The 18,115-nt window shown below is 38.2% G+C and overlaps 1 protein-coding gene across 3 annotated transcripts; it reads left to right on the forward strand.

Annotated features, from left to right (window-relative positions):
- The first annotated feature begins 3,657 nt into the window (after window positions 1-3,657).
- On the forward strand, window positions 3,658-16,416 carry rassf2b (Ras association domain family member 2b). 3 transcript variants are annotated; one of them, XM_017718874.2, is made up of 11 exons: window positions 3,704-3,739; window positions 5,862-5,919; window positions 7,609-7,682; window positions 7,800-7,875; window positions 8,663-8,808; window positions 8,911-9,002; window positions 9,235-9,377; window positions 10,124-10,277; window positions 14,039-14,160; window positions 14,993-15,090; window positions 15,427-16,416. In XM_017718874.2, the coding sequence occupies exons 3-11, from the start codon at window positions 7,624-7,626 to the stop codon at window positions 15,491-15,493; spliced, it is 957 nt and encodes a 318-aa protein (XP_017574363.1). In that variant the 5' UTR covers window positions 3,704-3,739; window positions 5,862-5,919; window positions 7,609-7,623; the 3' UTR covers window positions 15,494-16,416. The 3 variants fall into 3 exon arrangements, with proteins under 3 accessions (XP_017574362.1, XP_017574364.1, XP_017574363.1); XM_017718873.1 differs by lacking the exon at window positions 5,862-5,919 and having other exon boundaries at window positions 3,658-3,739; XM_017718875.1 differs by lacking the exon at window positions 5,862-5,919 and having other exon boundaries at window positions 3,658-3,739; window positions 8,911-8,978.
- The last annotated feature ends 1,699 nt before the right edge of the window (window positions 16,417-18,115 follow it).

Raw genomic sequence — 18,115 nt, forward strand, 5'->3', positions numbered from 1 at the left:
TGAGCTTCAAAGACTAGTAGCAGAACCTTGAAATCTATCCTGAATGATACAAGTAGCCAGTGCAGTTCTTTCAAAGCAGGAGTGAAGTGATCTCTCTGTTTTGTTTTTGATAGGATGCTGCTGCATTTTTGTATGAGTTATAAGAGATGTACTGTTTTCTTAGGAAGTCCAATAAGAAGAGCATTACAGTAATCAAGCCTGCTTGTAACAAATGCATGAACAAGTTTCTCTGCATCACTGCGATAGAAAAGGCCGAACTTTAGCGATACTTCTCAAATGATAAAAAGCTTCTTTAGTTACTGCGTTTACATGCAGATCTGTGCAGAGCTCAGAGTCTAAAATCACACCCAGGTTTTGTAATTCAGGCTTTGTATATGAAGCTAAAGAACAAAATTTCTCAAAAATCATTTTTCTGAGTTTCTGCACCAACGATTAATATTTCAGTTTTTTCATGATTTAATTGTAGAAAACTTTGCGACATCCACTGAGAAATATCTGACACACAGCTGATTAGTCTGTCTACAGAGTCTTGATCTTCAGAAGGAATAAAAACATATAGCTGGGTGTCATCAGCATAGCCATGTAAATTTATACTATGCTTCCTAATGACATCACCTAGAGGTAGCATGTACAAAGAGAAATGCAAAGGCCCTAAGACTGAACCTTGGGCGACTCCAACGGCAAATCATTTTGATGATTTCAAAGTGAAACCACGAACTGCCTATTACTTAAATATGATTTAAACCATTCTAAAAATGTACCTGAGAAGCCGAACCAGCATTCAAGATGCTGGAGTAAAATCTTGTGATCAATGGTATCAAAGGCTTTACTAAGATATAATAAAAACCAAAACAGAAGGATAATGAGCATCAGCGCTGAGCCTGAGGTCATTCATAATGTGAATCAATGCTGTCTCTGTACTATGGTTGGAACGGAAACCTGACTGAAACTTCTTAAATAGTTTAATATTAGACACAAATTTAGTCGTTTTAAACAACTATTTCTAAGACTTTACTTAGAAAAGTTGGGTTTGAAATTGGTCTAAAATTATTTAGTATGGAAGAAAATATGCTACTCTTTTGTAGCAGAGGCTTCACCAGGGCAGTTTAAAAAACATCTGGAAAAACACATGTTGACAGAGAACAGTTTACCATAGTTAAAGCATCACTGTGAACACAATCAAAGCTAGCTTACCAGGAACATTATAGGAGCGTGTTTTAGTCTGCTGAGCTACAGCCTGTCACATCAGGTCTGTTTTATTTTGGAAATTAATTGCAAACTCTTCACAGACTTTAGAAGATAAATCATCATTAAACGCACTAGCAGACAAGTTAGGGTTAATTAGTTGGTCTATGGTGGAAAACAAGGATTTTGTTATCATCTTTGTGTCTATTAATTACACTAGAGAGGTATTACTGTCTGGATATTTTCACAGCATTATTATAGAGTGAGATATGATCTTTGAGAATATCAAAATCATTCATTTTTCTTCCATAAGCGCTCTGATTTTGTCACCCATGGCTCGTCCCACTGCCCTTTGCATGTGCTTCTTTTTTACCTTTTGATAGTCCACGTGCTTCTTTGTTTTGTGACTCCACCCCTGATTGTTTTCACCTGTCCCTCGTCTTCCCGGTGTCATATTTAAGCCCTGTGTTTGCCCTTTGTTTGAATTGTTTGTATGTCCTGTTGGAAGTGTTTGGGTTTGTGTTTTCATGAGTGTATTTCGTCATGTCTGCCTATCGATCTCTCCGTGTTGGTTATATGAACCTGGACTGTCATGACCACGACTCTGGATTTGCCCTCAATAAAAGTCACTTATCTCAGCATGTGCGTCCAACTTCCTTGCTCCGCGTTACAGATTTACGATAATTTCTCTTAAGCTGGCGTATTTCTGTATTCATCCATGGATTTTTTTTATGTGCGCAAACTCATCTTCCGGGGAAGGTCAAGACTTTCGCATAATCTAGCACTTAGATCAGAGACTAGATAATTACAGGATGGAGTCAGATCTGTATTCGCTGAACTATTATAAACAGTTATAAACTTCTCAACTGTTTCTGTAATGTTTTGTAACATTCTGTAATGTTTTTAAAAGTAACTTTCGTTTACTTTCTTTTTAGTTCTAAATTGATTTTTTAAAAAAAGAAATGATTTGTCTTACTGTCCTGTCTTACTATATGCATAAATCTGTACTTTCCAGGAACAGATGAAATAGAGTTGCTGTGCCTAGCTTATGCTCCTTAATAAGATCTCGAATCAGCAGGGTTTTGTTATTTAGTGACCTTACATAGTACAGCAGGTTTCATTTTCTGCTAGTTACACAGTGTTTGGGGGGGACTGGTCTTTTTAAGGTCTACACAGTTCTAAGTTTTTTTCTAAGTCACAGTTTTAAGGTTCATTACACAGGGTTTGATGACTCTAATGACGTTTTTGAAGCTAAATCTCCCTACACAACTAGCTTTAATGTTAAGACAGAAGCAGAGAGGAATGGCAGCAATTAATGGGACATTGTATCTTTAAATGCACTTACCTGTCTGCTGATGCTACTACTTACCCGTCCGTTGTCTACTGCAGTTGAGTCCAGTCAGGCCTGGTGTAGTACTTTCTCGATATTCCCGAATAAGATAACAGACCCACGACGGCTCGGGTGTAGAATGCCGGTCGCTCCCAGAAAGCACTCCAGTTGCTCACGTAGCCGACGCTGTTGTTCTTACACCAGCATTGGAGCCCTCAGTGCAGAGTATAGAGCCTGCTGAACACCTTCCTCTCCGGTAGGTGGGCAGCGGTCCCACGATGACGACCCTGACGTTGGTTCTCTTCTTAACAGTGTCTAGAAGTAATCTGAAATGTTCCTTCAGGACTTCGCTCTGACGGGATGAGATGTCATCCACCCCTGCGTGAATTACTACGGTGCCGACGTCCCAGTGTTTGCTCAGAGCCTCGTGTGTGACCAGTGAGTGGAAGCACAAGGTGGGTGTTTCTAATAAAGTGGCCAGTGAGTGGAAGCACAAGGTAGTTGTTTCTAATAAAGTGGCCAGTTAGTAGAAGCACAAGGTGGGTGTTTCTAATAAAGTGGCCAGTGAGTGGAAGCACAAGGTAGGTGTTTCTAATAAAGTGGCCAGTGAGTGGAAGCACAAGGTAGGTGTTTCTAATAAAGAGGACAGTTAGTAGAAGCACAAGGTGGGTGTTTCTAATAAAGTGGCCAGTTAGTGGAAGCACAAGGTAGGTGTTTCTAATAAAGTGGCCAGTTAGTGGAAGCACAAAGTAGGTGTTTCTAATAAAGTGGCCAGTTAGTGGAAGCACAAAGTAGGTGTTTCTAATAAAGTGGGTAATGAATGGAAGCTGGATGATACCAATTGCTATGAGTGACACCCAAAACACTGGCCTAAAGATCTAAATGTTTCTGAGTTCAGTTGTTTTAGCTGCTCTGAATGTGAATGCACTGTTTCCTGCCTGCAGGCTGTTCAGTGTGTGTAGCTGCTCTCTGGATGACTGTGTTGGTAATTAGCAGATGTTCTGCAGTCATGCTCTGAGCTATCAGTGCATCTCTGTTAAACTCCACTGCTGCTGACAGGAAGTCCACAAGCAAGTGAAAAAAATAGCCTCAACTTCCTGTGTGAGCACTTCTCAGGGAGGGGCCACGAGTTCCTTCAGCCTTTCAACACATACTTGCACGTTCTCTTCCTCACAGATCCGTTCTTCAGCTCAGGTTCTGACACTGCTGTACCTGTCTGAAACAGTAAGTCACCTGCTTCTTCATTTTCCTCGTCCAGCTCTGCTCTTCAAAGTCTTCTGCTGCATCTCTTACTGATGTTCAGGGTTTGCTCTTCAGGGTTCTTTAGTAAAGGCAAGAGTTACCTTCCATGTGTGTATACCTTCCATGACATTGTATATAGTAGTTCTAATAACTTTAAAATGGTTCTGTATAGGACAATAACGCGTTTCAGTATGATATCAAGTTATGGAACTTTTTTCATGGTCCAATCTAAGCAAAAAGGGTTCTGTATAATACCACAGCGGAACCCTTTGTGTTGTTCACAGTGGAAATGTAACAGTTTCTTCAGTATCCACTCAAAGAACCCTTTAAACATTCCAGTGGTTCTTTGGGCTGTCATGTCTGCATAGAACCGTTGTCTAAACTAAAAAAATCCTTGAAGAGCCTCTGTTTTTTCCCACATCATGGAAAAAACAAGAGTTGAATGTAGCATATTCAAGCAGTTGTTAAACAGTTTTCTCCCCGGTCCAAATAATTGACAAGACAGTCAATCAGAGCAGAGCTCATTTACATATATCAGCCTCAAAGGCACAATCAAAACACTGTTTTGTTCTAGAGATACAGAAAGGTTAGAAAATGGTCATATAAATAAAGTATGTTTATAAATGAAGTATGTTTTTGGTATATGAAACCTTTCAAATGTCAAATATGGACCTACAATTAAAAACAACACTGCAAAAAATGATATCTTAGTAAGTGAAAAATATTTTATGTGGTCGATATAGCTTATATTTCTCATTATACGATTGTCATGAGAAAGTTATAGGATTATTCAACCTGTTTCTATATGGTTTTACTTGTTTTAAGTAATTCTGTCTTAATAAAATGTCATTCCATTGGCAGAGCACTCTAATTGTTTTGAAAAATAATGCAGCTCATTTTGACTATTTCAGAAAATAATGCTCAAAACAAGTAAAATGATCTGCCAGCGGAATAAGACACTACCATGAGATAAAATTACTTAAACACATGAAACTTTATGGAAATAAATTATATAGTATTCTAATTTCTACAACAATCTCACAGCATTTAAGATGTTTTCTCTTGCCACGATACCATTTCTTGCAGGATAATGGCCATTTAACAATGCTCTATATAGAGGCCTATTTTGCTGAGAGTGTAGATTACAGAAATAAAGGTACTAAACTGTCACTTTGGCAGTGCCCCCTTGTCACTGGGGGTGGTTCCCTCAAGGGTACATCTCAATACCTTTAGTCTGCAAACATAAATGTACCATAATCCTCTGAAATGATATTTTCTAAGGTGTACTGACTCCACACACCCCGTCTCGACTCCAGGCTTTTTATTTCACTGTTCTGTTTTAAAGGACCACTGTTGTGCCTTTGAGGTAACGTTTACATTGTTTGAACCTGAGTAATAAGTGTATCTGCGCTGTGCCTTTCTGACTGTGTAAGGAAGATTCCCTTACCTTATTAGCTTAAGTAAAGTTTATTAGATGAGTCCTTGGAGGGGTGAAGTATTGAATGAACACAGTTGTTGACTTCAGCAACAGACGTTGCCCAGAAATCGTTGCAATCGGACCCATTTTCCTTTCAAACCTGAAAAAATGTGAGACAAATCTGTTTATAAGCCACAGCAATCAAATACTTAAAAAGGTATTTCAAAACTATAGCATTCGATTTGCTCTGTTTATTATAGATTATAAACTACTACCTCAAACTACTACATGACTGCTGTTACTTCATCGCTACTTTACTCAGCTAGCTTGCTAGTCAGCAAGCTAAAGGCTACACAGGTAGCAATAACAAATTAGAAATGCAATAAAGCGAACCTTAAAGCCAGACAAAGCAGTTCTTCACACAAATCATTCACATGATGCTCAGACATTTCAAAAACCGTTATGTATTGCAGTTTGCTAACTAGCCAATTAGCTTAGCTTGCAAGCCTAGCCAAGGGCATGTTCCAATCCTATCCGCTCCTCACTCCTCACGCTGCCAAAAAACGGTGAACTGGTAAAGTGAAAACATCTGAAATCTAGTCAGTATGATTAAGTGTTATATTGAGATGTTGTGAGAATATTATAAGATTATTCGACCTATTTATATACATTTTTGCTTGTTTCCAGAAAGTGAGCCACTGCTGGTCCGCCCTCAGCCCACCCAGATTACTGGCCTGCACACAAGGTCTAATTACTTTTAACCCCCCACCCCCCAAACATAATTGAAGTGCACAGTGAATTTTATTTTGGAAAATGTACTAAGACACATGGTACAAACAGTTGAGAGGAAAACAATAATGAATCACTAGACCTGATATACAATGATTTTGTTAACAATGCTGTTGCTAATGCTGTGCTAGGTAAGCTGTATATCCAGTCAAAATAATGTACCAAACTAATTTATAAAGGATAATGAAGGAGAGTAACGAGGGAAAAATCTGTAAATTGGACTGTGAGTGGAAAATGAGCATTTAAAAGTGGCATTTTGTTTAGCACACTGCTGAGCTACCAGTGAGCTGGCCAGAAAATGCTGAGAATGCCAGCTTTACTGCCAGCAGGCCTGCAGTGGCTCTATATCCTCTTCAGATCTGGGTGTTGTCTTTTCCATTGGCTGATCATTTTACTGTTTCAAAAATAGTGCTTGTAACAAGTCTGATCATCTGCCAGTGGAATAAGACACTTAAATTAGATAAAACTGCGTACGTTAAACATGTCTAGAAATAAGCTACATGATCTCATGTTATTGTACAGCAATCTCAATATTATATTATGATATATTGACTAGATTTAAGAAGTTTTTACTTGCCAAGAAATCATTTTTGCAGTGCAGTGCGACCACTTGTGTAACGAAGTAGTGATGCAGTTTCAGATTTCATGTAGAATGATCTACAGCACATTCTCCTTCAATCTGAAGAATCCATTCGTGTTGCAAAGAATTAATCAATTATGCAAAGGGTTCTTTGAGTGTTCGTGGTTGTATATATAACCACTGTCTTTACTAAAGACCCTTGAAGAACCATCTTTTTTAAGAGTGTTCTACAGTGACATCATTTGGTGTTACAGATATATGCAGTTATGTATCACCAGTCTAAAGAACCATTTTATCACGCTAAAGGTTCTTTGAGTGTTCATGGTTCTAGTGTGTACAGAAGTGTTACCAAAAAGTATTGACAAGAACCTATCGCATGTCTAAACGCAGTCTTTAGTGGTTTAATGGAGTTCAGCATGCTTTGGTAATGAGGCACTAACATTACAGGGCAGAGACTTTAATAAACCACTCACTGCATTCTGTGTTGTTGAGATTCAGTTGTTTTATTAAAGTATATCACACTGCAGTCAGTCTATTCTGTGTTTGCATATTTATCCTCTAAAAACACAGATTCAGTGCACAAGTGTTTGGCTGGTTATGGCCATTTGGTGGTGATGCTGTGCTGTATGTTGTTCTCTTTTCTGGTTTATTTCTGGAAAGGTTGAACATTTGGCCTAAAGCTTTTTAGAATCATGAAGCAAATCATAAGACTGTGCACATTAACACAGAGTCCAGTGCTCTGTCTGAACTCATCTACTGTTTCTCTTCTCCTCTTCTCTTCTCTTCTCTTGTCTTCTCTTCTCTTCTCCTCTCTTCTCTTTTCCTCTCTTCTCTTCTCTTCTCCTCTCTTCTCACCTCTTCACTTCTTTCCTCTTCTCCTCTCTTCTCCTCTCCTCTTCTCTTTTGTTTTCTTCTCTCCTCCTCTCCTCTCTTCTCTTCTGCTCTCCTCTTCTCTTTTCTTCTCTTCTCTCCTCCCCTCCTCTCTTCTCCTTTTTTCTCTTCACTTCTCCTCACCTCTTTTCTCCTCTTTTCTCTTTTCTCCTCTCCTTTTAATCAATTCTGTAGAGGTTCTTCGTGCAGATGATGGCTAGTGTGAATCTAGATCAGGTGCAGATTGGAGAAAACAAGTACATCAGCAAGTACGTCCCAGCTCACATCTGTCCTCTCTTCACTTTTAACTGAAATGTTTTGGTGTGAAACCTTCTGAGTAAATCCATCTCTGTTCTGGTCTAAAAACTCTGTGGTTTCCTTTTCAGGAAGGCTTTACTCTCAAACCTCAAAACCTACAACCTTTACTATAGAGGAGAGGCTCTGCAGCTGCGCCACAGAGAGGTCAGTACGCAGTTACACTAAGTTGCACACAGTTACTCTCATTTATACACTTTTCCTCAGTTATGCTGACATACTCACAGACATGATTCTGCCATCTGCATTACTGAAGAGTCTTTACTGCACTTTATTTACATTTTATTTTTCATTTTGTTTGTATATTTATTCCCACGGTTACTCATAGTCTTATCAAAACTTCCGAACTCCACTCGTTTTATTACTTCATTTAAAAAACCAAAAGTTCTTCAGACTGTGTGATTTCATGGTGAATTTATCAGTAGAAATGCTCCAAGATGACTCTAAATAATAGAAAATAGTTTTGAGTTCTCCTGTACGTAGATATGAAATCACAGTTTTAACATTTTTTGCACACAATAATGGCATTATAATACAATTAATAATCATAACTATTCAGCAAAAGGTACTTTAAATGTTTTGTTCAAAATTTCCACAATACTGTGAAAAAAGAAATAAAAAGCATAAATGATGCCCAGTTATTATTTTTTTGCTATCTGTCATACATTTAAACTTTACTCTCTATCTTCTACAGCAGTTTAGAAATTCTTCTGCAGCTCTTTTCATCACTCTGGACACATCTAACATTTCTAGATTTTTATTTAGAGCTCACTGATAATAATGTGAATAATGTGAAGTTGCAGATCACAGTCACTGCCTACTTTCGTTTGTGAACAAATTGGTAATACATTCATGCAAATTTTGAATGGCAGTGTGTGTACATATGCATATATATGATGTAATGGTGTTGTGTGGTCTTTTGTGGCTAACACAGGAGGAAGGAGAGCTGATTATTGAGGGGCTGCTCAACATATTCTGGGGGCTGCGGAGACCAATCAGATTACAGATGCAAGATGGCAAAGAGCCAATCAAACCGGCTCCTTTTCTCTCAGGACGTTACGCAAACACAGCAGAGTCTGAGTACGAAGACTTTCACAGAAGCCCTTCAATACAATACAATTCAATACAAACCCATAATGCTATTTTAATAACCACTGTCAACAAATTCATCCCCTTTAACAGAAAACAGAGGAAGAAACTTGTTCCGCCTACTATTGAGGTCACAGAGCCTGCAGACCAATCAGAACAAGGTACAGAGACAGCAGGAGAGACAGGCGAGTTCTCTCATATAGATAGATAGATAGATAGATAGATATATAGATAGATAGATAGATAGATAGATAGTTGAAGTGATTGGCTGTTGGAATGATGGATTTGATTGGCTGTTGAAGCAATGGATTTGATTGGGTGTTGAAGTGATAGATTTGACTGACTGCTGGAGTGATGGATTTGATTGGCTGTTGGAGTGATGGATTTGATTGGTTATATCTGTGTGTTTTGTCACAGGTGAGGAGGAGGAGTCTGCACACCTGCAGAGGACAAGGAGTGATGTGAGTGGGAGGAGACTCGGTGGACGGACAGCACTTGGTAACCAGCGGCGAATCAGGAGACACAGATGTTCCTTCAATGGCCACTACTACAACCACAAGGTTTCCTGTTACAAAATGATCTTCAAAATGTCTGTTTTTTCAGGCAGTTCCTCAGATTTTTCAAAGTTTCAGCATAGTTGAGTGTTTAAGATGTAATCAGAGTGATTCAGAGTGTTTTTTAGGCCAGAATCTTCTCAAAACTAAACATAAAACAATGTCCCAGACATCAGACAGTGTATTCATGACCATGTAATCATATAATAACTTTCTGTGAGGGAGCTTTTAGAGGTGGACATCTGATTCCTGTTACCACCACTGTGAACAATTCTGACTCGGTATGTTTCTCTAGAACAGCAAAACACCAAACCACTCTGAATGACTTGTTTACATCTTAACCACTTAATTATGGAAAAATTTTGAAAAATCAATGAAGTTTCCCTTTAAATTGCCACATTTTTATATACCATGATACCCACCTTAAAGACATAGTTGACACAATGTCTCCCCCCTTCACCCAAGTGTAGACACTCAGTCAAGTCATGTTTAGTGTCTGAGGTTTGCTTTTTTAGTTTGCGCACTGGAGCTACGACACTAATGTAGCTAATACGTAATGGAGGCTTATACCAACCAAGTAATCACATGCTTGCCGCAAGCTTTGTGGAGTTGTTCAGTATCACTGATAGACTGTGTGATCTAGATTAGATTATGTGGTTTCTAATAATGTATGACTCACTGTTATCTGTAAACGTGCATTACAGTGTGGTTATTTTAACAGCTTCTTCTGTTTCTCTGCTTTGTTTTATCAGACAGCGGTTTTCACTCCAGCATTTGGTTCCGTCACAAACGTCCGCATCAACAGCTCCATGACGACGGCGCAGGTGCTGCGAGTGCTGCTCAACAAGTTTAAGATTGAGAACAGTCCTGAGGACTTCAGTCTTTTCCTCCTGCACACCAGTGGAGGTGGGTTCTGGATCTGTGGAAATAATACGAGGAGCTCTGTAGTCATAATTCACTAATATCAAAAACGCCCTTATTTTGGACATTGTATTGATATCAGGTTAGACATTCCACACGTATAACACAGTGAACTGAAAACTGGATATCACATTTGGTGAATAAGTCAATGACTGTGTGTTAAACCTGCTGACATATCAAAGACCCTGTTTACACCTGGTCACTTTATGCCTCTTGAGTATCAAGATTATATCTGGATGAGAGCACAAAAAATGTGTAAACACAGCCAAGACACATTTAAACCAGATACACATCTGATCACTCAAACCTCTTTAGCTGGACTGAGACACATTTTAGCCACATGTTATAGCAGCATAAACAAATGAATCTCTCAAAAACACATTCAACAACCCAAACTCCTATCAGTAGGACCAAAACAGTCAAAACCTCTCTCAGTACAACCAGAACTCCTCATAGTACAACCAAAACTCCTTTCAATACAACTAAAACTCCTCTCAATACAACCAAAACTCCTTTCAATACAACTAAAACTCCTCTCAATACAACCAAAACCCCTCCCAATGCAACTGAAACTCCTCCCAATAGAACCAAAGCTCCCCCTAGTACAACCAAAACCCCTCCCAGTACAACCTAAATTCCTCTCTGTTCAAATAGTCTTCCCAGTACAACTAACACTCCTCCCAATACAACCAAAACCTCTCAGAGTACATCTGAAACTCCTCCCAGTACAACCAAAACCCCTCCTTATACAATTGAAACCCGTCTCAGAACTGACTGTATGGTTCTGCATGTCTGTACTGACTTTTGCAGTTCTGCTTGTACTAAGCGTTCAGTTCTGTGTGTCTGTTTCTACTGACTGGACGGTACTGTGTGTCTTTTTGTACCAACTGTATGGTTCTGTTTGTCTGTTTGTACTGACTGTACGGTTCTGAGTGTGTGTACTGACTGTACAGTTCTGCGGTTCTGATTGTTTTTTTTTTGTAATTAATGTCTTTTATTTAAACACAGTAAACAAAAGCTTGTATGGTACATCATATAGAAAACAGAGGAAGGAAGGCCACTTATCAAAAAGATACAAACATGTCTTAGTTCTTGTCTCATAATCACGCTGTTAGTCAGAAGTGAGATATTCCATAAAATAATCCCAAATTCCCAGTGTCCAATAATACCGGTGCCGAATTTTATGTTGGATAAATTTCCCTCTAGCTTCTCTGACATATTTGCCATTTTGTGCTATGATTTGACCCCAGGCATCCTCATTAATTCCACACTTAAGGTCTCTCTGCTAAATTATTCTTAAATGATCACATATGCTACTAATTAAATAAATTGAGTTTTTATAAAATATTGATGCCTTATGGTTAAAAGGGTTATCTAGATAGTCAACAATTGGATTGGCTAGTCTGTCTGACTGAAACGTTTTAATTATGCAATGTCTAATTTGTAAATATTTCCAGAAATCTTCAAGTTCAGTAAATGACATGAATGTCCCTTCTTTATAGAGCTCATTTACAGTGTGTATACACTTGTCCAACCATCTTTTCCAAAACACTTTCTGCTTCTCAATCTTCACCTCTGGGTTGAGCCAGAGTGAAGCATAAGGTTGGTTTTAGTGTGAAATCTTATGCAATTTATGGACCTTTGTCTAGACCTCTTGTGAATGCTTAGTGACTGGGTTTACCTCTTTCCCTTTACTTTTTAAACATTGGCATAGCACATTAATTGGATGGAATGGTGCTGCCAGGTTTTTCTCTGTATTAGCCCACACTAAACTAGGCACCGTTCCCCTCCAGTGGTTAATTATCTTAGCCATCTCAAATGACAAAATATATAGCCTAACATCTGGGAGACCAAGCCCTCCGTTCTCTGTGGACGCACACATTTTACTCCATTTAAATCTGGGCTTCCTCCCTGCCCATAGAAATTCTCTGATTACACTTTCATATTGTTTAAAAATGTTACTAAGTGGCAACATCATAGATATATAGTCAAATTGTAGTGTTATTACCATTTTAATAACATTTATCTTCCCCCAAAGACTCAGGTTTAACTTTCCCCATTTACCCAAGTTTGTTTTAATGTTTGAAAGAGATGCTCAAAGTTCAGTGTTGCCATTTCACCTAGCTCTGAGGTAAATTTAATGCCCAGATAAATCATGCCTTTAGGAATCCATCTAAAATTATACTGTTTTATTATTTGTGGGTGTAGGCATTGCCTCTGATTTGGTCCAATTAATTTGGTAGCCAGACAACCTAGAGTATGTATCAGTAGTGTCCATTAGTGCAGGTAAAGAATTTTGGGGATCACTAGTCAAGAAAAGCATTAGCTTATGTTCACTCCCACCACCATCCACTCCTCTGATGGCCGGATTTGCTCTTATGGCCACCCCTAGGGGTTCCAGCGCAATTGTAAACAAAAGAGGCGACAAGGGTCAAGCATCCCTGTCGCGTTCCTCTAGAAAGATCCAAAAGAGGCGAAGTTTGTCAAAACTGACGCTTTAGGGTTCCATCCATCCATCCATCCATCCATTTTCTAAGCCGTCAGGGGGGGTGCTGGAGCCTATCGCAGCAGTCCGCTTTGGGGTTACTCTATATTATTATCCATTTTGCAAAACCAGAACTAAAACCAAACCTCACCAGAGCCGAGTGTAAGAAACCCCACTCAACCCTATCGAAGGTCTTCTCAGCATCAAGTGAGACAGCAGCCACTGGCACTGCGCTAGAGGCATTTAACCACATTAAGTGCATGAGTCTTCTCAAATTATCAGTAGAAGACCTATCCTCTATAAAGCCTACTTGGTCTATATGTATAATGTGTGGTAAGACTGTTTCCAATCTTAGGGCCAGTACCTTAGCCAGTATCTTCCTATCTACACTGATGAGGCTGATTGGTCTAAAATTAGCCGGGTCTGTATGATCTTTTCCTTTCTTAGGTATCAGAGAGATGAGTGCTTCATTAAAAGATGGTGGAAGTGAGCCTCTTTGAAAGGCCTCCTGAAACACATTTGTCAGTATTGGAGTAATTATATCAATATATTCCTTATAGTACTCCACAGGAAACCCATCCATTCCTGGTGATTTCCCTGTATTCATGGCTAAGATGGCAGTTTTAACCTCTTCTTTGGTTATTGGTGCATCAAGAAGAGCCGCCTGATCAGAAAATAAAGTTGGAAGATTTATGTCTGAGAAAAAATCTTGGACTGATACCTCATTTAAAGCACCAGATGATCTATACAGGTTCTCATAGAATTCTTTAAATACATCATTAATACCTTTAGAAGATGTTATAAGAGAACCTGCTGCTTATTGCTGGAGTCATGTGGGCAGAGCTTTGTTCTTTTTACTGTCTGGCCAAAAGTCTGCCAGTCTTTTCTCCTGACTCATAAAATCGTGTTTAAAGTCTGAACATAGCATATTCTGCTGTTTTATTGAAAATGTCATGAATTCGAAACTTACATTTACAAATGTTTTTAAATAAACTTTCAGAGTAATGTCTGGCCAAATCTTTTTCCATGCAATTTATTTCTGCTTCTGCGGTTCTGATTGTACAAACTCTACAGTTCTCAGAGTCTGTTTGTACTTACTTTCCCAGTACTGACTGGACAGTACTGTGTGTCTGTTTGTACTGACTGCACAATTCTGAGAGTCAGTATTTTTCTGATTGTATGGTTCTGTTTGTACTGACTGTATGGTTCTATGGTTCTGTTTGTACTGACTGTATGGTTCTGTGGCTCTCTTTGTGTTCAGAGCGGGTGCAGCTGAAGCGAGGTGACCACCCGCTGTCCATTCGGGTTCTGCAGGGTCCATGTGAACAAGTCAGCAAGATCTTTCTCATGGAGGTTGACCAGGTGGAGGAGGTCACCTACGACGTAAGATATTCGCTCATTCTAAACAGTGTCACCCCCAAACTGACCTGCACTGTAGAGACAGCATGTATTGGACATTATTTATTTGTTTTAGTCTTTTAATCAAAATTTCTTTGAAAATATAGCCTTTTTTCAGTAATATCACATTTAATTTTAATTCATTTTTGTACATTTTAATTTAATATTAAAAGTTGGTTTCAATGGACCACAACAATAACATTTTAGTTGACAGAACTGAGCATACTTTAACTTTTCAGCCTAAATATAAAATATCTCTGTATATATGATTTGTGAAAAGAGGCTCAAACTCTAACACATTTAACTTTGAACAGCACATACCACAAAAAAAATTATTATTTAATTCACATATCACTGCTGTTGGAAAACAAAACCTTAATTTGAAGATGCCTGTTTCTCTTTACATTTTTTGTAACTTTCATGATGAATGGATAAAAAAAACAAAATAGCCCAAAATTACTTGGAAAAAAGGTCTGGTTCCATTGACTTACATTAAAAGTAAAGTAGGTTGTTTATTTCTCCTGTAAAGTTATTAATTTAAAGTTACAAGTTTTTGTTCTGACAGCAGTGATATATCAATCACATTCAGAATCTGCAAAACATCAGTGGTTGTTGTCACGGTTCACAGATGATGTTGCCATGGTAATATGAACACTCATTTACATTAAAATGTCTGCGTGGAGTTTTACCCTGTTGTAGTTAGTGCCTCGCTCTCCTTTATATTAGCCCTCAGTAACCAACTTAAAAAGTTCCCAACCCATTGGGAACACTCTTGACTCGCCCAATGACCCGCTCTGACTCTGTGTGCATGTTTCAGGTGGCGCAGTACATCAAGCTGGAGATCCCTGTGCTGCAGAGCTTCATTGATAAGCTGATGGAGGAAGAGCTCAGAGAGATGGAGAAACTCAAACAGAGGTAAGCAGTCTCCTGCTGCACTCTTCAGAGTACTGTACTGTCAGAGACACAGACAGAGCTTTATCACTTACTTAGCTTTTATCCTCTGCACTTACATCATTCACATCAGAGCTTACACATTAGTTTTATATTAAAAACTGAAAAAATTCATAGTAGTTACTGAATAATTCATAGTACTTACTGAGTCATTCATAGTAAATACTGAATAACTCACAGCAGTTACTCAATAATCCCTAGTAGAATAATATTTATTCATAATTAAATAAGTTATACGTTTAATCAGAGTTTATTATGAATGTGATGTTATAAATGATGCTGTGCTCTGTGCTGTTGCAGGTACAGTGATCTGCGCAGTATGATTCAGATGCACATGAAGCGGTTGGCGGATAAGGCCGTTTGCTAGCAAAAAGGACATCATTTACATCTCTTTTCATCTCTCTCACATCTCTAGAACATTCGGTCTGTTCTAATGTCACTTAAAGTCAGCCAGAATGATAACTTCTGAAGCTGTCCAGTCCCCGGCCCGCATTTACCTCAACTGTAGTCCATCAGCCAACACATGTCTGGTGTCTGAGGTTCTTGAGGAAGACTTGTAGCTCGTATGGGCCTCTATTGTTTTAGCACTGAAGCTACAAGGCTAATGTAACTAACAAGTAATGGGAGCCAATTAGCATGTTGCTAACTGAAAGTCTAAGCTTGTTAGCACTAGCATTAGCCTCGTAGTTCCTAGCAGTGCTGAAACTAAAGAAGCAAACTTCAGACACCATACACGTCTTGGCCGATTGACTACATTTAAGACGAGGGCTGTGCAAATTTTATATTTTGCCCAAAAAGTGAAAATCCGCTCAGTGAAGTATCACTCAAATACATTTTTGCCTCTGCTTCAGCCATTTTCTAATTTTACCCCAGAATACAGTCGTTCTCAAACTACTACTCCAAACAGAAGCTGGTACAGATTTATAAATACATTTGAATAAATATTTTTCTTACAGATGTATAAAAATATATATGCATAAATGTATTCCTTACAAATGTATGACTATATTTGCCTAAATATAATTTACATATGTGTAAATATATTTCTTCAGTTGATAAATATTTTTGCAGTGTATATTTCTTAGAGACATATGAATATATTTGGATAGTTACATTTCTCTGAGATTTGTACATTTATTGGCATTAGCATATTTTTTAGTGCCTGTTTATTAGCACCTAATAATGTGAAGAGTAATTGTGTTGACTGTGTTATGCTGTAAATGGTCATGTATGTCTTTTTGCCTATGGTACAATAAGAGCACTTGTTAATAAAATGTTTTTATCATTTTTCTCAGTATTGCTGGTGTTTTTCTCCTGCAGTGGAGATGAGCATGCTGTCACACTGAAAGCTTCAAAGCTTCCTCCTGAATAACAGTGTAATTGCTGCTGCTTTTCAGACTGTTAGAACAATAATTTGCCAATTTCCTGATTACATTTCATTACATAACGAGCTAAAGTGTCTTATCTAACCACCTTGTCCAGCAGCCATGTCTTTATCATGTTACCATAGCAACTCAGATGTGCTAACGTAGCCGAGGAGGAGAAAATGGTTTGACGATCATCACCCAATACGCCCAATATCCCAAACATCATCAGAGCTGAGCGAGAAACAGAAGCAGGCAGTTTGTACCAGGCAGTCATTCTGCTACAGCACTATCATTGTTCTCATGTGGGTGTTCTGCTGGCTTGTGATTGGCTGCTGCATGTTGATTGACAGCTCCGGAGGCTGGTTACCAAGCGTGTAGAGAGGATTTACATAAAGCGGCTCGTAATCACAGTGAGAAAGAAGCAGAATCAGAGCATCTGCAGGTAAGATTCACTATCAGAGGAGTTGCTCTGTCACCCTACAGCAATTCAGTTCAACTATGATTCTTTAGGGAACAATTCAGTGCATCATGATTCATTTTTTGCTTATTTTTATATTCTTTCATTTGTAACTGTGCTGTTATTTCATGTAGACTGTAATATTTTATCTATATAGTCTCAGTATAATCTGTAAACAAGTAAACATTGTTATTATGTCAACTAATTCATATATTATCAGAGATTATGTAAATATTACTACAAAATCTCCGATTCCAACTAAATTTGACTCAAACTGAATGTAAAACGTGACATTCTTAGTACTAGGGGAGCAAATCTGTGAGCTTACAGTGGCTGTTATGATATTTAGGAAATAATTCAGCGCATCATGATGTTTTGTTCTCGAATTTCTAATTGTTTTGTTATTTTATATAAACTGTAATATTTTTGCTTTTCAGTATTTATCTTACTCTATTTACTAATATTATAGATTATTATTGCTCTTAAAAAAGATGGTTCATGAAGTAAGGAACCATCTACAGGAAGAACCCTTTCACCATGCAAAGAACCCTTGAGTCATGCAAAGGGTTCTTTGAGTGTTCATGGTTCTATATGAAAAAAAACCCACATCTTTGTACGATTGTAATGTATGAGTATGATTATTAATATGAAATCTCACATTTCAACATGCTTCAATTCAGTGTTACATTTAGAAATACAGTGAAACCACAAATGCTGTATAGTTGTATATTGCTGTAAGTTGTATTTTGGTCATTTTATTTATTATTATTGATTACATTGTAGAAAATGGATTAAAATCAGTTTTAACATTCCAAAACAAATGCATTTTAAGATCCTACTCAGTATGCAGCAACAGATGGACCACCATGGGGGGTTGGGAGGGTGGGAGCCAGCAGGACCATGGTACTCTACTACTCTACATTTGCATGTAATTCTGAAGGATAACAAGACACTATGACTGTTTACTGAGAAATAAAGCCAATCAGATGCTTCTCACAAAGTGCATTTGAACATAAATGAACCTAATCGTTCATATTTTCTCGTCTGAATGGAGAGAGTTAATGAGAGCTTTGACAAACAGAGGCCATTATTGGTCATTTGAGAGGCGTGTCTATGTAAGTAAATATATTATGTACTGTATGAGTGAGAGGTCATCATTTGAGCT

This window comes from Pygocentrus nattereri, chromosome 18 (assembly GCF_015220715.1).
Source record: "Pygocentrus nattereri isolate fPygNat1 chromosome 18, fPygNat1.pri, whole genome shotgun sequence".
NCBI lineage: Eukaryota > Metazoa > Chordata > Actinopteri > Characiformes > Serrasalmidae > Pygocentrus > Pygocentrus nattereri.